Source organism: Anarhichas minor, unplaced genomic scaffold (assembly GCF_050575085.1).
Source record: "Anarhichas minor isolate MPS153535 unplaced genomic scaffold, ASM5057508v1 ptg000017l, whole genome shotgun sequence".
NCBI classification, from domain to species: domain Eukaryota; kingdom Metazoa; phylum Chordata; class Actinopteri; order Perciformes; family Anarhichadidae; genus Anarhichas; species Anarhichas minor.
The window spans coordinates 7999304-8020036 of NW_027466463.1; the positions used below are offsets into that span (position 1 = coordinate 7999304).

General features: G+C 41.8%; 1 protein-coding gene across 1 annotated transcript; it reads left to right on the top strand.

Annotated features, from left to right (window-relative positions):
* The first annotated feature begins 5369 nt into the window (after positions 1-5369).
* uts2r (urotensin 2 receptor) lies at positions 5370-7785 on the top strand. Its single transcript, XM_076093154.1, has 2 exons — positions 5370-6098; positions 7408-7785. The coding sequence occupies exons 1-2, from the start codon at positions 5385-5387 to the stop codon at positions 7783-7785; spliced, it is 1092 nt and encodes a 363-aa protein (XP_075949269.1). The 5' UTR covers positions 5370-5384.
* Positions 7786-20733: the final 12948 nt, after the last annotated feature.

Sequence of the window (20733 nt, forward strand, 5' to 3'; positions counted from 1 at the left end):
TTGGGGGCTAGCAGGTGTTTGTCCTAAATAATCGACAATAAAGCTGTCGCAGACGTCAATACTTGAGCAGAGCTGATTTGCTGCTAAGACTTCCCGATTTCATAATATGACCTTTGTGCTAGAACAAACTGTTGAAGTGTTGTTCCAGGTTTGGTGAAGATGGCGCTGTGTGAAAAGCAATACGTGTGTATGTTATCCATGTGTGGCAAAGTTTATCGTAAATTACGCTGCACCACCACGCTGCTGGTGTTTAGCAGTATATATGACTGAGACTCGGAGACGAACCTCCGAGCAGCCTTGATACGTGTACTCTGTATGTGTTTCAACTCTGTTCCTTCTTGCAAGAATAAAAGTCCTGTGATTAATGATTTTTACATCGGCCTCGAGTGAACGTTTCTAACACATGGACTAGCGGAGCCGGGGATCGAACCGCAGATTCTCTGATTGAAGGACGACCCTGCTCTACCACTGAGCCACAGTCGCCCTATACAACACATAATATAAATAACATTTACATATAAATATACATACATTAATACAAACATTTTTACTGAAGCAATATTTTGAATAAGACTTTTTTGTTAAAGAGTATACTGTATACCTAGGCCTGGTACATTACTTAGTTATTTGAACCCTCTCCCTGCAGGAAGGAAACAAAAGAGCATCCCAAACGTATCAGTGCTCTCGATCAAGAGCGTAAGTTTGCATATGGACAGAATGGACATGTCCCCACCAATATTTGAGCAAAGTTCTTCAATAACGTGCACATTATCTTTGGAGTGGAAAGACGCACACGCACAGGGAGAAAGAGAGAGGAGCAGACTGAGGAGCAGAATCGCTTGTTGACCCGGCGCGGAGTAATGCGCTTCTGGTGTGATCATTATGGCCGCAGCTATGAGCTCACCGAGGAATTTATTTTCCTAAACGGCGCTTGAGACTGACAGACCGCTACACGTGGTGGTGAGGAGCGTGTGGCGCACCGCAGAGTCTCCGTTGCGCTCCGTGCAACCAAACCTACGGCCTTGCTCTTGATGTTCTTGTTGTTCTTGCTTTCATTTTGGGAGGTTTTGTTGTACCTTTTGATGTGCATTCATTTCGAACATTGTCTTCGGCTATTGCTTCTCCTGCATTGACAAACTTCATCCTTACAGAACCTTGGAGAGCAGACAGCGGTCACCGCTGTTCATCGTTTCGGAATGAAGATGCATTATGCATGTTGGGCGCCTGTACGACATTTATGCATTCAGCCAAAATGCTATTTACCACGAGCTTAAGGCTAACAAGATAAAGCGTGTGATTGTCTGAGCGGCTGATTGATGCAGCTGCCCCGCCGCAACTGGCCTGGCATTCAGTATGCTAAAAGAGGATAAACACACTTTTAGCATACTGTCAGGGGTAGGGATAATAATGTCCATTTGTGAGCTGTTTTTTGCTCCCTTTCCTTTTTTCCTCCTCTGTTTCTTTTCCCCATTCCCCTGTGTGTCTGTATGTATGTGTGTCTGTGTGTGTGTGTGGGTGGTGGCTAATGAGGTGGAGGCGGGTGTCATAAAGTCTCATATGATTGCAGAAATCTGTAACAGACGATTGCACTGCACCATTCGTTGTGCAAGCAGCCGCTATTCAGTCCTGATGTGGTTTAAATAGCTGCTCGTCAGTGCTCCCTTAATCCCTTTACAAACAGTCTCTACTTTTACAAGTGACCTTTAAACACGCACACAACATGCAGAAGCAATGTGACCCCTGCTGTGATAAGATCCCAAAGACATGCCCTTATAAATTTTGACGACATACCACGAAAACCCTCAGACACACAGACATTCTCCTTCTTTGCGACTGGCATGTTTATATCGTTACACCTTCTTGACTCTGATACGAGTTCTTTGACATTTAATATGGCCGTAAAAGCAAATGCAAGCTGTCGGAGAGATTTGTTTCTCTCGTGTGCATCGCAAGTGTCTCCAGTCAACCATTTATCATTTCAATCCTATTACCAATAGGCTGTAGTTTCATGACTACCACATGGGGGCTGCTCACCACATGGTTGAGTGGCTAAGCGTATTGACTCGCAACAAAGAGAGGCTCTGTGGTTAAATATGGAATTCTGATTTCAAGTGGTGACAAAAACCGAAAGAAATAAATCCGTTATTTTTAAAGCAAATAAGTCGTATTTCTCAAATACTGTGATTTATCTGCCACAATTTTTTTGACAACAATTTTGGCCATAAACTTGGCTGTCACGTAAAATGGCAACGTTAGCAAGACAACAACAAAAAAGCAAAGATTGAACTGACTAACTGCAAGCTGCCCATGGCAATTGGCCATATTAGCTACACATGCTAACAAAAAATTAGGATGTTTGGATTGGGTTTTTTGGTGTTGACTGTTGACTGTTTCTTAAAGAATTGCAGAGATCAAACTTACAAGCAGTTCAGGATGGTTTGTTATTCATTTGTTATATTCACACCAGAGTACCGAATAATACCTTTCAAAAGGCTATCATTGAAGCCCATGGAACAAAAGATAAGATAAGATATGAAAATGTCAGACTTTAGTGCCCAGTGGAAGTATCAAAACAAACAGCTGGTTGTGTGTCTGTGCTGTGTTTGATTACATCTTTGCCTTTGATTTAAAGGTTAGCAGGAAATCTAGCTTGTTCTGTTATTGGCCTCCAGACTACCCTCTATATTCTTTTGTCTTCACGTTTATGGAAGTGGAGTCGCTAAGCCTTGTAATATGCATCGTCATATAATCCTAAAGATATCCGTTCATAGAACAGTAATAGAACAAAACGTTAAAATCTCTAAAGCTTGTGTTAGCCACAGACCAAATTTCAGCCATCTAACGTGAAACCTTTTAAAAAACCCATTGACTTCAAGACGAGGGATCCGAAAATGCAAAACAATGCTCACCCAGTTCCAGGTTAAAGACTCATTTCTGCAGCAGTCTATTGTGGAGAACTAGATACCACATTCAAAGATGGCACCCCCTTCCTTCCTTTAAAAGTTGCTCAATGGGCTGCTTCCGCAGACTTCCTCACACTTCAATTCTTTTGGGCCACATTGAGCATTCGCTCTTGAGTACCTCTAAAGCTGAGCCGATTAAGAGCACAGTTGGCTCCCCGCACACATGAGCGGGATGAAATGATTATGATACCGCTCTTCTGCATCGTCCAAAGGTTATTGCACGGAATGCAAACAACAAAAATTAACAAAAAGTCATTTTGATGTGAACCCAGCATGAATTTGCATCCGTTACACATCCACTTACATCTTGACATTACCTTGATATGCAATCACTTTCCCTACAAAATTCACTTCACGCTCACTCTGAACTCAATTAAATAAGAAAACATATGCCATCAGAAGAATTTCAAAGAGGCTTTTTTTTCACATGGTATGTATGATTATTTTTCACATGGAATTCCAGTGTGAGTGAGGAAGAGCACAAGCCAGCTCTACGCCTTTATAAATGCATTGTCCCCCCCGTAGCCTGTATGAGTAGCAATAGAAGGCCAAGCACATTGTTCGGCCGAGCCAACCCTGCAGCAGATGATGTTAAATGACCATGCTTAGGTGAATTGCTGCAATAGGTGACATTGACCTTTGCTCTATCCACTTCAAAAAAAATGGATACCAGATAGTATGGGTAGTGTTGGGCTGTCTTTTTACCTTTTGATTTATATTGCGTGCGTGTTTGTGTCAGCAGGGTGGTTCTGTCGGTGCGTAATGTGTCTCAAGTCAAAGTGTTGCATATCAGTTTGTGGCACACGCCCTCGTTGCATGGAAATAGATGGCACAGAGGTTAGAGAGAGAGAGAGAGCAGAACACATTTCCTGCATACCTCTCACTTGTCCGTTCTCTCCGTCTTCTCCCTCCCACTTTGGGCTTCTGAGTGAGAGTGCCTCACTAGCAGCGTGCTCTTGCCTCTCTCTCTGTCTCTGTCTCTCTCTCTCTCTCTCCTCGCTCTTGCTCCCTCTCTACCTCTGGCACTCTCATTCTCTCACTCAGTCCAAGGGGTGGATTCTCCGTAACCAGCTGTAGCTTAATGTGATCCTCACTTCTCATCATTCATCATTTCATTGATGTTCTCTTGTTTTGTTTTTTTAATTGTGTCTGTATTATCTTTATCCGCTGCCGATGTAACAGCTGACAGTGTTTGGATGCCCCCAAGGTGCACAAAGAGTAGAGGGAATGGAAAAGAACTTTTAAGCTATCAATGTACCATTCTTTTGAATCAAGACACTTTGGATTGGTTCATTTGCTGTTGAGAGACTAATCAACAATGGAGGGATGTTTGTTACTGTAGTGGATGACTCATTGAGGTTGTTCTACCCCCTCTAGACTGCTGGATATAGATTTTTCCTTTTCCTTTTGTTCCACCGGCTTGTTTCACCCCTCAACGACTCTGAAGAATCAGTTGGGACTTTTCATAGAGTGCAATTTTTGCAGCAAGTGAGAACTTCGGAGGAGCCAAGTGAAGACAAAGCATGGCTGATGGAAGCAGCTGAGTGTTGAACCCTTCTGTCCTGGGAAGGCAGTCCAGGTAAGACTCCAGATTCTAAGATTGTAATTCACTTGCACGGCCAGATGTGATTGTCCTTAAAGGTACATTTACATGCATGCATCAGGGCTGTCGTGCTAAGCGGAGCAGACAGGTCTATTTGAGGACTGAAATGCAACATCAACCATGTCATCTCTGTCCCTGGTGCTTTTGGAAGAGCATATGTCACAAAGGAAGAATACTTCTTCAAGTATCTCTGTCTAAATCATGACATTTGGGGATTAAATGGACAAAGGGAGATATCTGTGACGGAGTAAAAACTTCTCTGTGTTCCTTTAACAGTTGCATCAACTATGATACATTTGGCTTATTATTTCTCTCTTTTAAACATACTCCCGGGTGCGTGCATCACAGAAGCTTGCTTCATTTTGCTCTCAGAGAGTGAGGATGCATATCGTCATCAGTTTATATTGCTGTAAAAATTTGATCAGCTCAAAGCTATTTTTAGAGCGGCTCTCTCTATGCTACGAGTAAAGTGAGGGATTTTCTTTTCCTCAATATGAGTGAGTTGGTCATAGTGGATCCCCACCGCTGCAAACATGCCAGCAGTCAGATTTTGCAAATGACTAGTAGAAATAGAGCCTGAAAAGAAGCTTTGCATTGAAAGCAAGCTCATTAAAGCCTTCCCTAATGACTTCATCTGTTACTAAAGGAGATTATGAATGAAATTAAACAGGCCAGCATAGTTTTCTGACTATATTAGACTTTATTTATGTCAGTTCCAATCCTCGTTAAATTAAATAATAGTCCAAGGAACAGGAGTGAAGATTTTCTGTACAGTTGCCACCCTCACCCCTTACATTTCTGTCCCCACGCATCCAGATATGACCACAGTATCCATGGAACCTGTGGGAGTCCTCGTGGAAAGGGGCGCCAACGCCACCGACTCACCTCTGAGCACGCATGAGGACACAGCTGCCACCTTTACCATCGGCATCATCCTCTCCATCATGTGCCTCGTCGGAGTCTCGGGGAACATCTACACCCTGGTGGTCATGTGCCACTCCATGAGGACTGCAGCCTCCATGTACATCTACATCATAAACTTGGCTTTGGCAGATCTGCTGTATCTTCTCACCATACCCTTTGTCGTCTGCACACACTTCCTGAAGGGGTGGCACTTTGGGGACGCAGGGTGTCGGATTCTGATCAGCATGGACTTCCTGACCATGCACGCCAGTATCTTCACGCTGACAATCATGAGCACAGAGCGCTACTTTGCAGTGCTCAAGCCACTCGACACAGTCAAGCGGTCCAAGAGTTACAGAAAGGCCATCGCTCTGCTGGTCTGGGCGGCATCTCTCGTCCTCACCCTGCCAATGATCGTGAGCATTCAGCTAATGACAGTGGGCAACAAGGTTATGTGTCAGCCCACGTTGTCGCCCCTCTCCTACAAGGTTTACATCTCCTTCCTGTTTTGCACGAGCATTGTCGCCCCTGGACTGATCATCGGCTATCTCTACATCCAGCTTGCACGCACTTATTGGGTTTCACAGACGGAGACGTTCAAACAGACAAAGAAACTTCCCAATCAAAAGGTCAGTGCATCACATGAGTGTTTCTACTTCACTCAAGCTTTCTTTCTAATAGTACTTTTTGGGCTTTACCAGTCATCTTCAAAGATGTACGCAGTGAATATTTGCATGCATGTGTTTAGCCATATATGACAACCCAACCCCAGCAATTCGACCACAAACAACATTCTTCCTGAACCGTTACAGATAACTGTTGCAAAAATCAACTGTTTTCTGATCTGGCATTTCTAAGATTTGCTTAGGTTAAGGCTCTAAAACTACTTAGTTAGCGTAACAAATAGATTTGGGTAAAAATAACTACTTGGTAAACATTGGGGAGTGATCATGGTCATGTTCTTTTCTTAAATACCTTGACTGTCGACAGAAAACAAAAAGTAACCTACGTGTTAACGTTGGACCTTTTGTTGACCCATTCCACTACTCTAACCTCCTCCCTCTGTGGACTTTGTGGAGAGAAGACAGTCCCTCCAATCCAATCCATGGCCCAGTTCTTGGTTCTATAATAACTGTTTGGTTATTTTGTCCATCAGGTAGAGCCTGATGAATAGGCAGGAAGTTGGGCAAGATGCTGCTGTACAAACTATGGCCTAATAAATTCCACTCACCAAGGCTGTTGATTCAGTTATACTCCTTATGGAGAGTGCACTTTCTCACAGCTCTGACTTTCTGTTTGGGAAAGGGTTTACTAACAACACTGTCATTATAAAGGATGTATATGACTGTAGCATCTGTTCGGCTCACTGATTAGAGCATGCCATTATCAATCCTCTCCCTGCTGCTGCAGCTTTTCTATTGTCCATTTCACACTTGCTCTCAGCTCACGCTGAGACGAAACCTGTTCTAATTTGCTTCATAGCAAGATTTAAGACGGGTTCATTTAGTCTTATCAATGTGTTTAACAATGTGGCGAATGCTGCCATTGACTTGCATTAAAGCTGTTCATAAGAATAACTTAACCAGAACCTTGGAGCAAGATAGAATGCAGACTGCCTAACTTTCAAAAGTGCTGCTTCTTGCTACAAGAATAGTTAGTAGGCTACTTTCTATCCCTGCCAGTGCTGTGAGTAACTGTGGATATCTTGCTGTGATCATGCTGGGGCAAAAAGGGTTTGATAATCCATTCTTGGCTTTCATAGTTCTGATCACCGTAAGTTACAATTATAATAGTAGGGTGTGCTATTTGCTATATTTCAGCCTATAAACATGCTAATTTGTTGAGTTTTTGTATTGAATTTGGTGATATTAATTGAATCATTCATCCATCACTATCTGGTGCATCACTGATTCTCATTAATGGTTCAACTCGCTAAAGGTGCTGTATCTGATCTTCACCATTGTGCTCCTCTTCTGGGCATGCTTCCTGCCCTTCTGGATCTGGCAGCTTCTGGGTCAGTTCCACCCCTCACTGCCCCTGTCAACCAAAGTCAAGCGCAACATCAACTACCTGACCACGTGTCTGACGTATTCCAACAGCTGCATCAACCCCTTTCTGTACACGCTGCTCACCAAGAACTACAAGGAGTACCTGAGGAAGCACAAGCGGTCCTGGACAGCTGGCAGCTACTTCAACTGGAGGAGTCGCTTTCAGCGTTCGCCACGCAGGTCGCCATCTTCCAGCAGTCAGCAGTGTACTGAGAGCTTCATGCTCACACGCACAGCCTCCCTGCGAGCGCATAACAGCAGTTTGTAAGGTAGGAGCAGATTTTTCTGGCTGACAGTAACGAGAAAAACAAAAGAACTACAATCTTTTAACTACATCCTCTCCAAAAACACAGCTTAGCACTGCAGTAATTTCCATCTTTCTACTAACAATTGCGGCCAGTGGAAGATTGAGACTTGACGGCTTTGTTGGAGGTTTTTTTTTCTCAGATGAAAGGCTTCTGATGGGTTATGTGATTACAGATGGCATTGATTTCTGGCCCCTCTGAAAACTTGTCTGTGGAGGATTCCCACTTCCTGGTATGCAGTGTAAACATATGCATATTGGACAAGCGGTGCCTCTTGATGTTTATGTATGGAACTGGGGGAGCTGGCGAAAACATGTACAGGAACAATAAATACCAAAGTGATTCCATCAATTAACTTTTTTTTGCCAGTGGTTTTCGGAGAACTGTCTCTTCCTCGAGGGGCACAAAGCATGAGGCAATCAAACTCACATTTCATTTGAAATGAATGAGATTTGAATCATGAGTTATTTCCACCGACGTATGTGTATACGGAAAGGAAAAACTATTCCTCCGTAGGAAAAAAAGCAATCAACTTTATTTAACTAAAAATATCATATAATATAATACAGATCTTCTCTCTTGGTTACTCCTGATTTCATTCTAGCAGTATGTTGCCACTTGGCACTATACTGCTGTGATTCGACCATTTATTACTCTGTAAAACTTAAAAGGTCCACTTACTCACTTTTTAGTCTAAATTAAATAGTAAGTGGATGATAGGGCTGAACAGTTATGAAAATCTCAATTTGACATGCAATCAGCTGTAGCTAATTAGGATTAATTGTAAGTGGTAAATCACCCAAAATGCGATCTTTACTTTTGTCTGGTTGTGCTTTTTCTGCATGCTATACATACATTTGGCAAAAGATGGTTTTGTGGAAGAGAAAAACATTATGCATATCTAATGTTGGAAAAATAATTTTTTCTTGTTTTGTTCCTAAAAGACCAAGTAAATGGCAGGTCTTGCTCTGCATGAAAGCTAGTTAATCGCCCCATGACAATTTTAATAGAGGAAGCTAGCAGGTGGCTCGGTACTTGCTGGCAGAAAGTATTGTTGGAACATACCAGTTAAACACTTAAGCACATCAGAGCATCAGTATAGGTTTGTCAAGGTAAAATCTCTGGGACTTCTGGGATTCACAGTTGTGAAGCTGGCTGTACTCAGCCTGCAAATCTAAAGTTACCGCTTGCTTAAACATCCACAGGGAATGTCATCAGTCCTGTATCGAACATTTTCAGATATGCCATAGCATCCTAATTGCTACTCGCAAACTATATACATGTAGCTGTTACAGATACAAAGTAAATATTGCACCACTATTGAATACCATAATTATATTTTCATAATATTTAGTCATGTAAGCTGTATGTTTACTTAGTAATCCCATGAAAAGAATCACGGTTTCAATTGCAAAAGACAAAATCGACAGATAATTCGCAATTTCGTCAAATCATGGGGGACCTTTCGGCTTAAGTTATTTTGTTACACAAACTTTTCGCAAAAGTAATAAAATGAACTTCCAAACTGTATATCTATTGTCTTGTTCGATGCTTTTCTGCCGTGATGCCATTTCTGAATATTTCTAGCTTCTTAAAAAAAAAGAAAAATGTAATAATATATATTATTCTTAATTCTACAACCACAGTATCAACGTTTCCAATAATGTGACAATCAAATTATCTAGCTCGACTTTACCTCTCAATTATGCCGAGTATTATCTATGGACCATCGATTCCCTCAAGAAAGCTAAAAAGTAACGATGACTGAAATATTATCCTTAATAGTTATGTTATACTGCCTCAAGGTCTCTTCTTCTCAAGATTTCCATTCCTATTCATTTTTATATTTTTGTCAGATTCTGCCTCTATGTTATTTTTATTAAATTATTATTATTATATTCAATGATGGCTCTTGTGTGGAATCTGTATCAAATTTGTTTATGCATATTGCTTTTTTTTTTACCAAATGCCCACCTTCTTGCAACACAAAAATAGTGTTTGTTTATTTATGGACGAGTCCTCCAACCTCATTGAATGGGTTTCAGATGTTGGTCGCTAATGTTCCGTGCAGAGCAAGCTGGAGGACTGAATCATAGTGCAGCAGAGGGGAACATGAGTGATGAGCAGGGCGAGGGGGGCGTCGGACGCATAAACACACACGCACTGAGGCACACATTTGCCACTAATTTGCCACCAGGCGGCAACGGCTTGGTCTGCAAAGAGTAGCTAATGACGAGAAACCTTAAACTTTAAACTGTTTGTAAAAAGAAGTCTGATTGTATGGAAGTCTATGAGAAAATGGTCGTACTTCTCATTTGATTTATTCCCTCAGTAAACATTGTGAACATGAGTTTATGGTCTCAATTGCTAGTTTCAAGTCTTTTTCAATACAGCATGATGTTCATTTAGTAATTTATGGTCCATTTAGAGTAAAATAGATAGATGATAAAGCAGGGAACGCTATAGGGCGGGGCTATCTTGTGATTGATAAGTTGCTGCCGCTACCAGAGCCGTATACGGTGTCTCTATGCCACTCCTCCCCATTCCAAATATGGTCACCTACGTTCGCTGGTTGCAAAAAGCCAAGATGGCGATGGACGTAATCCAATACGGCGACTGACCTCGAGGCTTCAAAACGGCAGTCCACAAACTAATGGGTGTCGTCATGATGACTGTGTCCATTTCTAATAGGCAGTCTATCAGTGAGAGCTGTGTGGAGGCACTTATAACTCATTCCAGATTGGCAGAGCAGGATATTATGTCTGAGTGTTTAACATTTCTCCCAATAAACTCTCCACTGAATCTATTTTATGTTCTACAATAATATCACTTTTCATTCCAATTCATCCCATAGGAGGGATAAGGAAAGAGAAATCCAATAATTACAATCCGGTTCATCACTTTGCACTCAACTAATGCTTTACCCTTGATGACTGTGTGGTGTGTGTCCAGGCTGCCTGCAGAGACAGAATAGCACTGAGTCATATATTACTGCTCTGCCTTGGAATACAATGTGTTGACTGTCTTCTAAAAATTACGTCCCCCCCCCCCAAAACTAAAATGCATTCTCAATTACGTTTGACTAAAAACGTATTTTCTCCCTTTTCTCCCTGATTACGTTTGTGTTTGACGTATTACAAATACGTTTCTAATCAACATTTTAACACTTTAACTTTTTTTTTCCCTCTCCACCACCGCCTCTCCTTCGCACTATTACACGGTCAGAATACTACCGCAACACGCCGCCTGTCTCCGGCAGAAATGCGCTCATCCACGCCAAACAACACCGAATTGTCGGCCGAGATACCACCTTTAAAAGTTCGGCGTTGTATATCCAACAACCTGTTGGTATCCAAAGTCTTTCATAATGCTTAAAAGTAGGTGTGTCACTTCATCTGAAACGTGGGCTTTTCATTTGGGCTCACAGCCGTAAACATGAGGCCGCGTGTCTCAAACTGTCATAAAAAACCCAACTGAGACCTAAATAATATCGGCATTTCATGTCTCAATCAAAAACTGTAAACATTCAGAATAAGGCCTGATTGAGAATGCCCAATATTGTCATATTTTTTACAATAGTGGAATATTGTGCATGTAAACGTAGTCACTGTTAAGACTGGACTCGTGGTGAGCCGGGTGAAGTCCTCAGCTAAAGTCAAGCTAGCTGTCGGTGGTCAGGCTATAGCTGCTTCTGAAGCCACGTTTTCTGGCTTTCTGCTCTCACCGTCGACATTTTGAGAGCGGTGTGAAGGTGATAGAAAGTCATTTTGAGCACCTTTAACGGAACCGTACTGGAACGTCACTGGTAATATAATGAATTACCTTTGCTGTCGAGTAATATGCAATATCTAATTAACCTAATCTAATCTAATTTGTCAACACTGGATTTTCTAAAATGGCATTAGTCACATATAAACTAAATACGCAGCATGGCTGCAGAGGGACACTTACGAGACCTGTTATGTACAGCTTACAAACCACTCTGAATGAGCAATCACATTCTGGCATAATGTGCTTCGATTTTAACCAACAAGGGGGGGGGTCGAATTGCTGTTTTAATTCACCAATTATAATTCTCTGTATTGCTTTTGTGGTGAGGGACAATTGCGATTAAAGGACCTGAGGAGACGGCAGCAAAGATACGACTGGATTCTGTGTAGATGAAACGCATATCGTTTGCTCTGTCTCAGCAAAGGAACAATAAATATTATATATGTCTGATAGATAAATGTTTGGCTGACTAATACAAATGTTTAAAACTGGGCAAAAATCGCATCTCTTTCCTCACTGGCATTGTATTCATTATTCATTTCTTCATCACTGGAAAACAGCAGCTTACCCCTCTCTTCCTCAAATGCTCTGCTGACTTTTGGTGACTATTTGAAAATGGTGCACACAAAGGCTGGCTCAGGGAGACTTTACCACTGCACCTGGAAAGTCAGTTTTGGAATAAATGAGCTATTGGAAAACTCAATGGCTCAATTGAATATTTAACGTTGAATGCACTCTCTTCAAATGATTTAAAAGCATACACCTTTCCTTTTTTCTTTTTATTACTTTCCACACACGCCTTTCATTGCCCATTTTCGTTAAAGAGGCCCTTGACAAATGCATCACGGCCGGCTAATACGTCTCAGTGCTAAATTCTGAGCCATAAATGTTTCCCTTAATGAAAAGTTGCCAGCTAAACTCAAGAGTACATATGGTGACAGCTGCCTGGCAGGCTATGTGGAAGTGCCCTAACTCTCAATGCATGCCGATAGCGTTGCTCGTTTTTACTGCAAGACAGGACACTACAGGAAGCAGCCAGTGGATGCAGGAAATGGTATTAACCAGAACTTTATTTTTGCAGTAACTGTGGAAAACACAAACTGTATAGCCCAGTTTTATGGAGATGTAGTTTAATATTCACCACATCAGCAAGGGCATATGGAATCCCTTCAACCAGCTTAATTATTCCATACATTTAAAGGACGAATATTCCCCACACACACAGGTCTGATATTGCCCCGTGCTATTAAAATGTGCCAGGAAATTAACTAGAGTAAGAGAGAAGAAGGACATTGGTTCTGTTGCTTTTTTATTGCATTTTCCCATCTAAGGCAACTTTGTACACTGGTATCAATTATCTATAAAACAAAAGTCTCATAAGAACAGTGTCTGGATAAAACCCCTAACCTGGTCTATTATACAACAGAGAGAGATATATACAGTCACATAATCTGTGTCTGTAAGATTATAAGTAACCCTTTCGGTATGTAGTGTTTTCCCAAAACACAGTAATATATCACACAATATAATTGTCATAGTGACATATCTAAATATTGACCCTATTCCTCCCAGACAGGGAGAGGAAATTAGTGGGCATGAATCAAGACCATCTAATCACAAAGCTTTGTGTATGTTCATAGCGCCTACATGCAGCTATAGCACAAACCTTGCCCCATTAACTCCGCAGAGATCAAGCAGGCGAAATTGACTGCTATTAGAGCCGGCTATGCAGCAATCATTCCCTCACAGGCCATCTTTAATTATAATTTCTTTAATCCCATGTCTTTGGCTTTAAAGTCTCTTCTGTCACATGTTATAGAAATATTGATAAGAGGATTCATTAACTTGGTTCATCATCCTACCGCCTTTTCCTCCATTGAGCTGCCATCTCAGCTGCGAAATGAAAAAAGCAGTTGGACTCAGGCGCCTCTTGGCAGGATCGAGCAGAGGTCACCTCTGGAAAGGCCATCCAGAAGCACACACTAACTCATTCTCACTCACGATGGTGAGAGGACTATTGATCTCCCAGCCGTATATATCTGAAAGCGGATTGCATTGACTAGGCTCATTTTTGGGAATTGCTGTTGTCCTCTCATAACAGGTGATAGAAAGCTTTGCCTAAACTATCATCTGTATTGTCTGGGAAGGTCCTCAGTGTGATCAATAAGCACCGTGACTCACCCACTACTGCTGTTCTACAAGATTACACAGAGACGGGGATTGATCGAGTGGCCCCTTATTTCAGCAGGGACCACGTTAATGCTCCAACCCTCATTTAGAAAGATCTTATGCCGATGAAACACGCAAATTTAATGATTTGATGCACATACATGTATATATACATACTTTCTTGATCACACTCCCTTATTCTCATTAGATTAGAGCATATACATTTCCGCACTTGACTCTTAGGAGCACATGCGTCATGTTTTTTCTTCTTCTTTCCCAGATTTTAGTTAGAAAACTCACAAAAAGAAAATGGGAATGATTGACAGTTTGCGCAGAGTTTAGCAAGGCCAACAGACAGGAAGTGGTGATGAGAAACTCCAGCGGGTGACAGCAAGTGAACGCTTTGTTTTTTTTTCTGTGTTCTGAGCGCTTTAAGTTGCAAATAGTTCAATGCTTTTTTTTAAAAAGAGAGCTGCGTTTTTCACATCTAATAGATATGGGCAAGATGTCAGAGTTATGAAACTCTAAAACAGCAATAACCACTGATGTGATTTATGCAGTGGATTGGCCTCTACCTGCCAGCATGATTTGAATTGTACACAATCAGTTTACAATTGCAATCTGTAGCCCAGTTCAGACCCAGCAGAACCAGTTTCCCAGTAACTTTTGAGTATGCTGCATGGCCTGATTAACCTTTAAGGGGGGGGGGCTAGTGGTAAAATCTTTATTTGGGCCCCTATTGATACCATCTACTTCCCACCCGCTATACTTTGTGTAAGCACTGCCAGTTCCCATCAACTATAGTGTGCACATTACAGCTACATGGGAGCTTAGTTACTTGCCTAAACCAGGGACCAAGTGCTCATATGCTGGAGTAACGCAATGTTAGTTAGTCAGTTTAATTAAATACACAAGTATTTATTAGCTTATTATAACTTTTGGGGTCGGGCCCAGGGTCAGTTCCCTGCTTTAATCAGTTGAAAGTCCAGCTTTGGTAAACTGTTATCAGTCAGAAAGATAAGGCTGCTGTTTAAACCCACCTTGCCCAGACTATACTGAACTTTAATGGAAAAACTCACTTCAGTGAGACGGCAGTGGTAGCCTATGGCACAGAAATGCAGAGGGGGACAAGATAGCTATAGCTGCTGGCTCTTTAAGAAAGAAAAAAAGAAAAATAAGAGGGCTTGGGGACACGGCGGGTGAAGTGATAGCGGACCATTTATTTTGAACCTTAAACTGTGGTTCTCACCTCGCATTCTAAATGCCCTCAGACACTTCAGGCACTACAGGCTGCCTCTACGTGAGTTAGAGCTCCTGGGTTTTGCACTGAGCCAAAATGAAGGAAAACAGAGATAAGGGTGAGGATGATCGAGAGCGTCAGAGAATTGTACACATTTTAACAGAAAATGAGGACAGGACCCTTTTTGTTTTTGTTTCCGACGTTCTCCTGTCATGAAAAAGAACGACGTGGAGGAGGCAAAAAAAGAAATAGAGTTAGAGCGAAGACAAGAAAATAGATGGAAATTGAGCGACAGTGAATGACAGAAAAGCTGGCATGCTTTACATAGATTGATACTTCTGAGTGATGGGTGTGTGTGTGTGTGTGTGTGTGTAGGTGTGTGTGTGTTGAGCATTGTGACTGACCCAGGACAGCTGTGTGTGTTTATAGTCCTCAGGGTTCTCGACCGCACACATGCTTGTAAATACTTATCCCCTGACCCTGGACAAAAGTGTCTGGCATCTGTGCACAATTTGGTATCCCAGTCTGAGAGGGGGCTATTAAAAATCAGCCCTGCACTTATCCGTGTTAGTGCACGTCTACCGTGTCGAACACCTCTAAATCCTACATCTGACGTTTGCTGTCGACTTCCCCTCCCGCCCGTTTCTTTTCTTGCGCCTGTAGTGTTCTCATAATGGAAATGTTTGTGTGTTTTTTTTAGCAGAAGAGGAGGATACAGCCCAGTGGAAGGTGTTACAGAGTGTTCCACTGCAGAGAACCGTGACATAAATTTAACCTTTTTAATACTTTTTTTGCTTTCCTTGGCTCTCTCTCTCTCCTATAAACAGAATTTGTGTGTTGTACTGTGAAGGTTCCTCGCTGCTGTGGCGTCAATCAAAGTGCAACAGCACCTCGTAACTGAAGTAAATGGAACCGCAGAGCTGTCAATTTTTCATGTTCAGGCCGGCATTCTGGGGTGGATGCTGACCTTGTAACATGAGTAATATACCTTTTAAAACAACTGAATAGGATTGATTGGGCAGTAAGCTACGAAGCTACTGTCCTGACAGAAAGAATTTAGCATCCACTCTCATCTCCCAGCACAGCCGTCAAACAGGAAGTTTGTAGGCCTAATAGCTGATTCTGCAAAACCCCTCGAGACATTTTATTTTTTATAGTTAACATCAGGTGATGACAGCTACTTGGTTATGGTAAGAGATTGTGGTTGAAGAACAGAAGATATGGTTACGTTTGCACGATTCAAGTGCTCAATTAACCCTTCGTGTTGTCTGTAAATCCACATGGAAAATATATAAAATACAGGTGCTGGTCATATACCGTATTTTCCGCACTATAAAGCGCACCGGATTATAAGGCGCACCTTCAATGAATGGCCTATTTTAGAACTGTTTTTATATATAGGGCGCACCGGATTATAAGGCGCATAGAATAGAATAGCGTCGTAAGCGTGTCTCTTGAAAGGTGCCATTTTGGGGTCTTTATACACACAAGTGGTGTTGGACTAGGAGTAAGCACAGTACCGGTGTTTACCGCGGTGCGGCTTTGTAGTTTACCAGTCGTACTGAAACATTTTGACAGAGCGCCGTGTACAACCAGTATGGATCAACCAATTAACCAATTGATCCATATATAAGGCGCTCCGGATTACAAGGCGCACTGTCGTTTTTTGAGAAAATTAAAGGCTTTTAAGTGCGCCTTATAGTGCGGAAAATACGGTAATTAGAATATCATCAAAAAGTTGATTTATTTCACTAATTCCATTCAAAAAGTGAAACATGTCTATTATATTCATTCATTACACACAGACTGATATATTTCAAATGTTTATTTCTTTTAATTTTGATGATTATAACTGACAACTAAGGAAAATCCCAAATTCAGTATCTCAGAAAATTTGAATATTGTGAAAAGGTTCAATATTGAAGACACCCCGGTGCCACACTCTAATCAGCTAATTAACTCTAAACACCTGCAAAGGCCTTTAAATGGTCTCTCAGTCTAGTTCTGTAGGCTACACAATCATGGGGAAGACTGCTGACTTGACAGTTGTCCAAAAGACGACCATTGACACCTTGCACAAGGAGGGCAAGACACAAAAGGTCATTGCAAAAGAGGCTGGCTGTTCACAGAGCTCTGTGTCCAAGCACATTAATAGAGAGGCGAAGGGAAGGAAAAGATGTGGTTGAAAAAAGTGTACAAGCAATAGGGATAACCGCACCCTGGAGAGGATTGTGAAACAAAACCGATTCAAAAATGTGGGGGAGATTCAGAAAGAGTGGACTGCAGCTGGAGTCAGTGCTTCAAGAACCACTACGCACAGACGTATGCAAGACATGGGTTTCAGCTGTCGCATTCCTTGTGTCAAGCCACTCTTGAACAACAGACAGCATCAGAAGCGTCTCGCCTGGGCTAAAGACAAAAAGGACTGGACTGCTGCTGAGTGGTCCAAAGTTATGTTCTCTGATGAAAGTAAATTTTGCATTTCCTTTGGAAATCAGGGTCCCAGAGTCTGGAGGAAGAGAGGAGAGACACACAATCCACGTTGCTTGAGGTCCAGTGTAAAGTTTCCACAGTCAGTGATGGTTTGGGGTGCCATGTCATCTGCTGGTGTTGGTCCACTGTGTTTTCTGAGGTCCAAGGTCAACGCAGCCGTATACCAGGAAGTTTTAGAGCACTTCATGCTTCCTGCTGCTGACCAACTTTATGGAGATGCAGATTTCATTTTCCAACAGGACTTGGCACCTGCACACAGTGCCAAAGCAACTAGTACCTGGTTTAAGGACCATGGTATCCCTGTTCTTAATTGGCCAGCAAACTCGCCTGATCTATGGGGTATTGTGAAGAGGATGATGCGAAATGCCAGACCCAACAATGCAGAAGAGCTGAAGGCCACTATCAGAGCAACCTGGGCTCTCATAACACCTGAGCAGTGCCACAGACTGATCGACTCCATGCCACGCCGCATTGCTGCAGTAATTCAGGCAAAAGGAGCCCCAACTAAGTATTGAGTGCTGTACATGCTCATACTTTTCATGTTCATACTTTTCAGTTGGCCAAGATTTCTAAAAATCCTTTCTTTGTACTGGTCTTAAGTAATATTCAAATTTTCTGAGATACTGAATTTGGGATTTTCCTTAGTTATTATAATCATCAAAATTAAAAGAAATAAACATTTGAAATATATCAGTCTGTGTGTAATGAATGAATATAATAGACAAGTTTCACTTTTTGAATGGAATTAGTGAAATAAATCAACTTTTTGATGATATTCTAATTATATGACCAGCACCTGTAGCTGCTGGATGTCTTTGTGTAGTTGATTGTAATTTATACAGCTTTCCATTGTTACAGTGCAAAAAAGGACTGCTAGTAGATCATTTCGCATCACTTTCATGGTATATTATTAGAAATGCAAATATTCAGTGGTAAAAAAAGAAAAAAACAGGGCTCAGGTGTAGATGACAGATGACTTCATGGCAAAATTACATTATTATTGCCAATTAAAAGAAAGACAATCATAAATCAAGGATTATTTTTGTGTGTTCAGTACATTTATAACACCACTGAGGTACACATTGTCAACCTTCTTATACCCCTTGAACACTGACATTTTCCTCAGCTGTTTGTGTCCAGATATTTACGGTGTTGATGAGAACCTGCGGGCAAGAAGGCGAAAAACCCAAATAAATTCACAGCCAATATCTGCTTTTTGCCACGCTACATACACAGTACACCATTTCACTCCTCAGCATAATGTTGCAATGGAGTCAGTGAGTAAGCTGTGGGCGTCAATCATTTTTAGTCCATATTTAGGAAAATATATTCCACTTTTTGACAATTTGCCACCATTAAGAGCACGCTGGATAAGCTATTAGCGATTCCAGTCGCGATACCAGATAACCGGAGATCTCCGCCTACTGAATGATTTCTAAATGAAAAGTTGTTGCTAGAACGGCCACTAACAAACCTAGGCCCCCTTACATGTCCTGGATTCCGACGAACCAATCACAACCGTTTATCTAATTGCATGGGGAAGCGAAGGCGTGCCACGAGGGGATAACGCGCTGTTATTGGTCGATTCAGCAGCTGGCTGGAGGAGAGCTCCGAGATTACTTTCATTTATTTATTTATTTTAACAGCAGCAAAAGCAACAACGGTCATGTGCATGCGTTTCTGCTACAACAGTTTTTTTTTCAGTGTGTGACTTTTGCATGTCGCCGCCCTTCCAAGACTTTGGTTTTGTTCTGCTATGCAGGTATTTTTTTTTTTTTTAATTCATAACTGGTTCCACCCATTTTAAAGCAACGTAACCAGGGAGATTGTCTTCAGTCTCTGGTTGAGTAAAGCGTTTACTGACTGACTTGTGTCCCCTTGGACATTCTCTTACTGGATTACTATGACACTGATGGGATTAATGGATGTTTATGCACAATGGACATCGGCGATATGATATCCTCGGAAAGTGAAAGTCATGAGAAAATCTAAACCTACGTGTATCGTGTCCTGACTACAGTTATGAGAGAGTGTGTGATTGTTTTTCGCATATTGTGGCAATTGGGAGCTAAGGCTTTTAATACCTTAAAACTTCTGTTACAGTGTAAACCATTAAGTGTTTACGAGAGATTGTTCTGGATACAGATAATGTCTTTTTCGTGGCTACTTTCATGAATACAACCAGCAGTAATGTTATTACTTACATCTGTGCTTTTCCTGACGTGACAAGTCAATACGTCAGCTATGCAAAAAGGCCTGTGTTGTCCTTGAAAGTGCCATCTTATACTACAGAAGTAGGAACCAGACTTGGCTGCTCGTCCACAAGATACCACACAGTTGGCACGGGACCAAGACGTCGAAATGTCTTTGCGATCATGTCAAAATGGATACATTATTTATTATAGAAAAAGGATTCATCTGAATCAAGTGCATTCTGCTGTAATGGCCTCCCCAAGGGCCAGGCAGGATTTGGACATGACACCTTCATCTCTCAGCAGACTTTTTCTGGCTGAAGGAGCACATTTGATCATGACACCAGGAAGATTCCAAATGAGCCGGATTGCATTATTTAAACTTTCCTGAAACAAAGTGCCCCCTGTTTCCGATCTCCACTCTTTGGATCTACCGTTTCTCTCGGTTTTCTATCAGTCCACGTCTCTATCTCTCCTGTGTGTATCCGTCCCTCCATCCAAACAAGGAAAATCAATCTCTCTGAAGGACAGATTGAATAGGGATATCACGCAGCCGCGCTTACGTGTTTGAGCTCCTGCCCTTAATCACTAGTCGGGGGTTGAACTGGTATCCATGGGAACAAAGATACCTGCTATTACAGTAAACTAAAATGTGTGTGTTTTTTTTTATATTTGTCTGCATGGGGCTGTTTGCTGAGGTGTAAACAGGTGCAGGCTAATTTGGTGCAATAAATTGAGCAGTCAAACGCAGCTGTTGCCATCAATAGGATGTCTGGATGAATGAGAAGCCTGTAATCGTGAAATAAGTTCTCTCTCTCTCTTTCTGTCTCTCTCTAAACCACTTACACAACATGGCCAAAAGTGTGTGGACACACAAACATCATACAAAAATAATTTATATTCTCGGAGGTGAATTGGGAGCATGCCCCCGCACACCCCTAGAGGGTCTGCGGTCCACCCACCACAGTCTCACCAAATCCTATAGGAAACACTGTATGATGTCATCTAAACCTGGATGCCACCACCACCTCAAAACTTCACCTGAC

Bases quoted from the DNA above. Each gene is read 5' to 3' on its own strand.
- uts2r (XM_076093154.1), top strand. From the start codon at position 5,385: ATGACCACAGTATCCATGGAACCTGTGGGAGTCCTCGTGGAAAGGGGC. The intron at 6,099-7,407 runs GTCAGTGCATCA...AACTCGCTAAAG, and splicing joins AGAAACTTCCCAATCAAAAG to GTGCTGTATCTGATCTTCAC.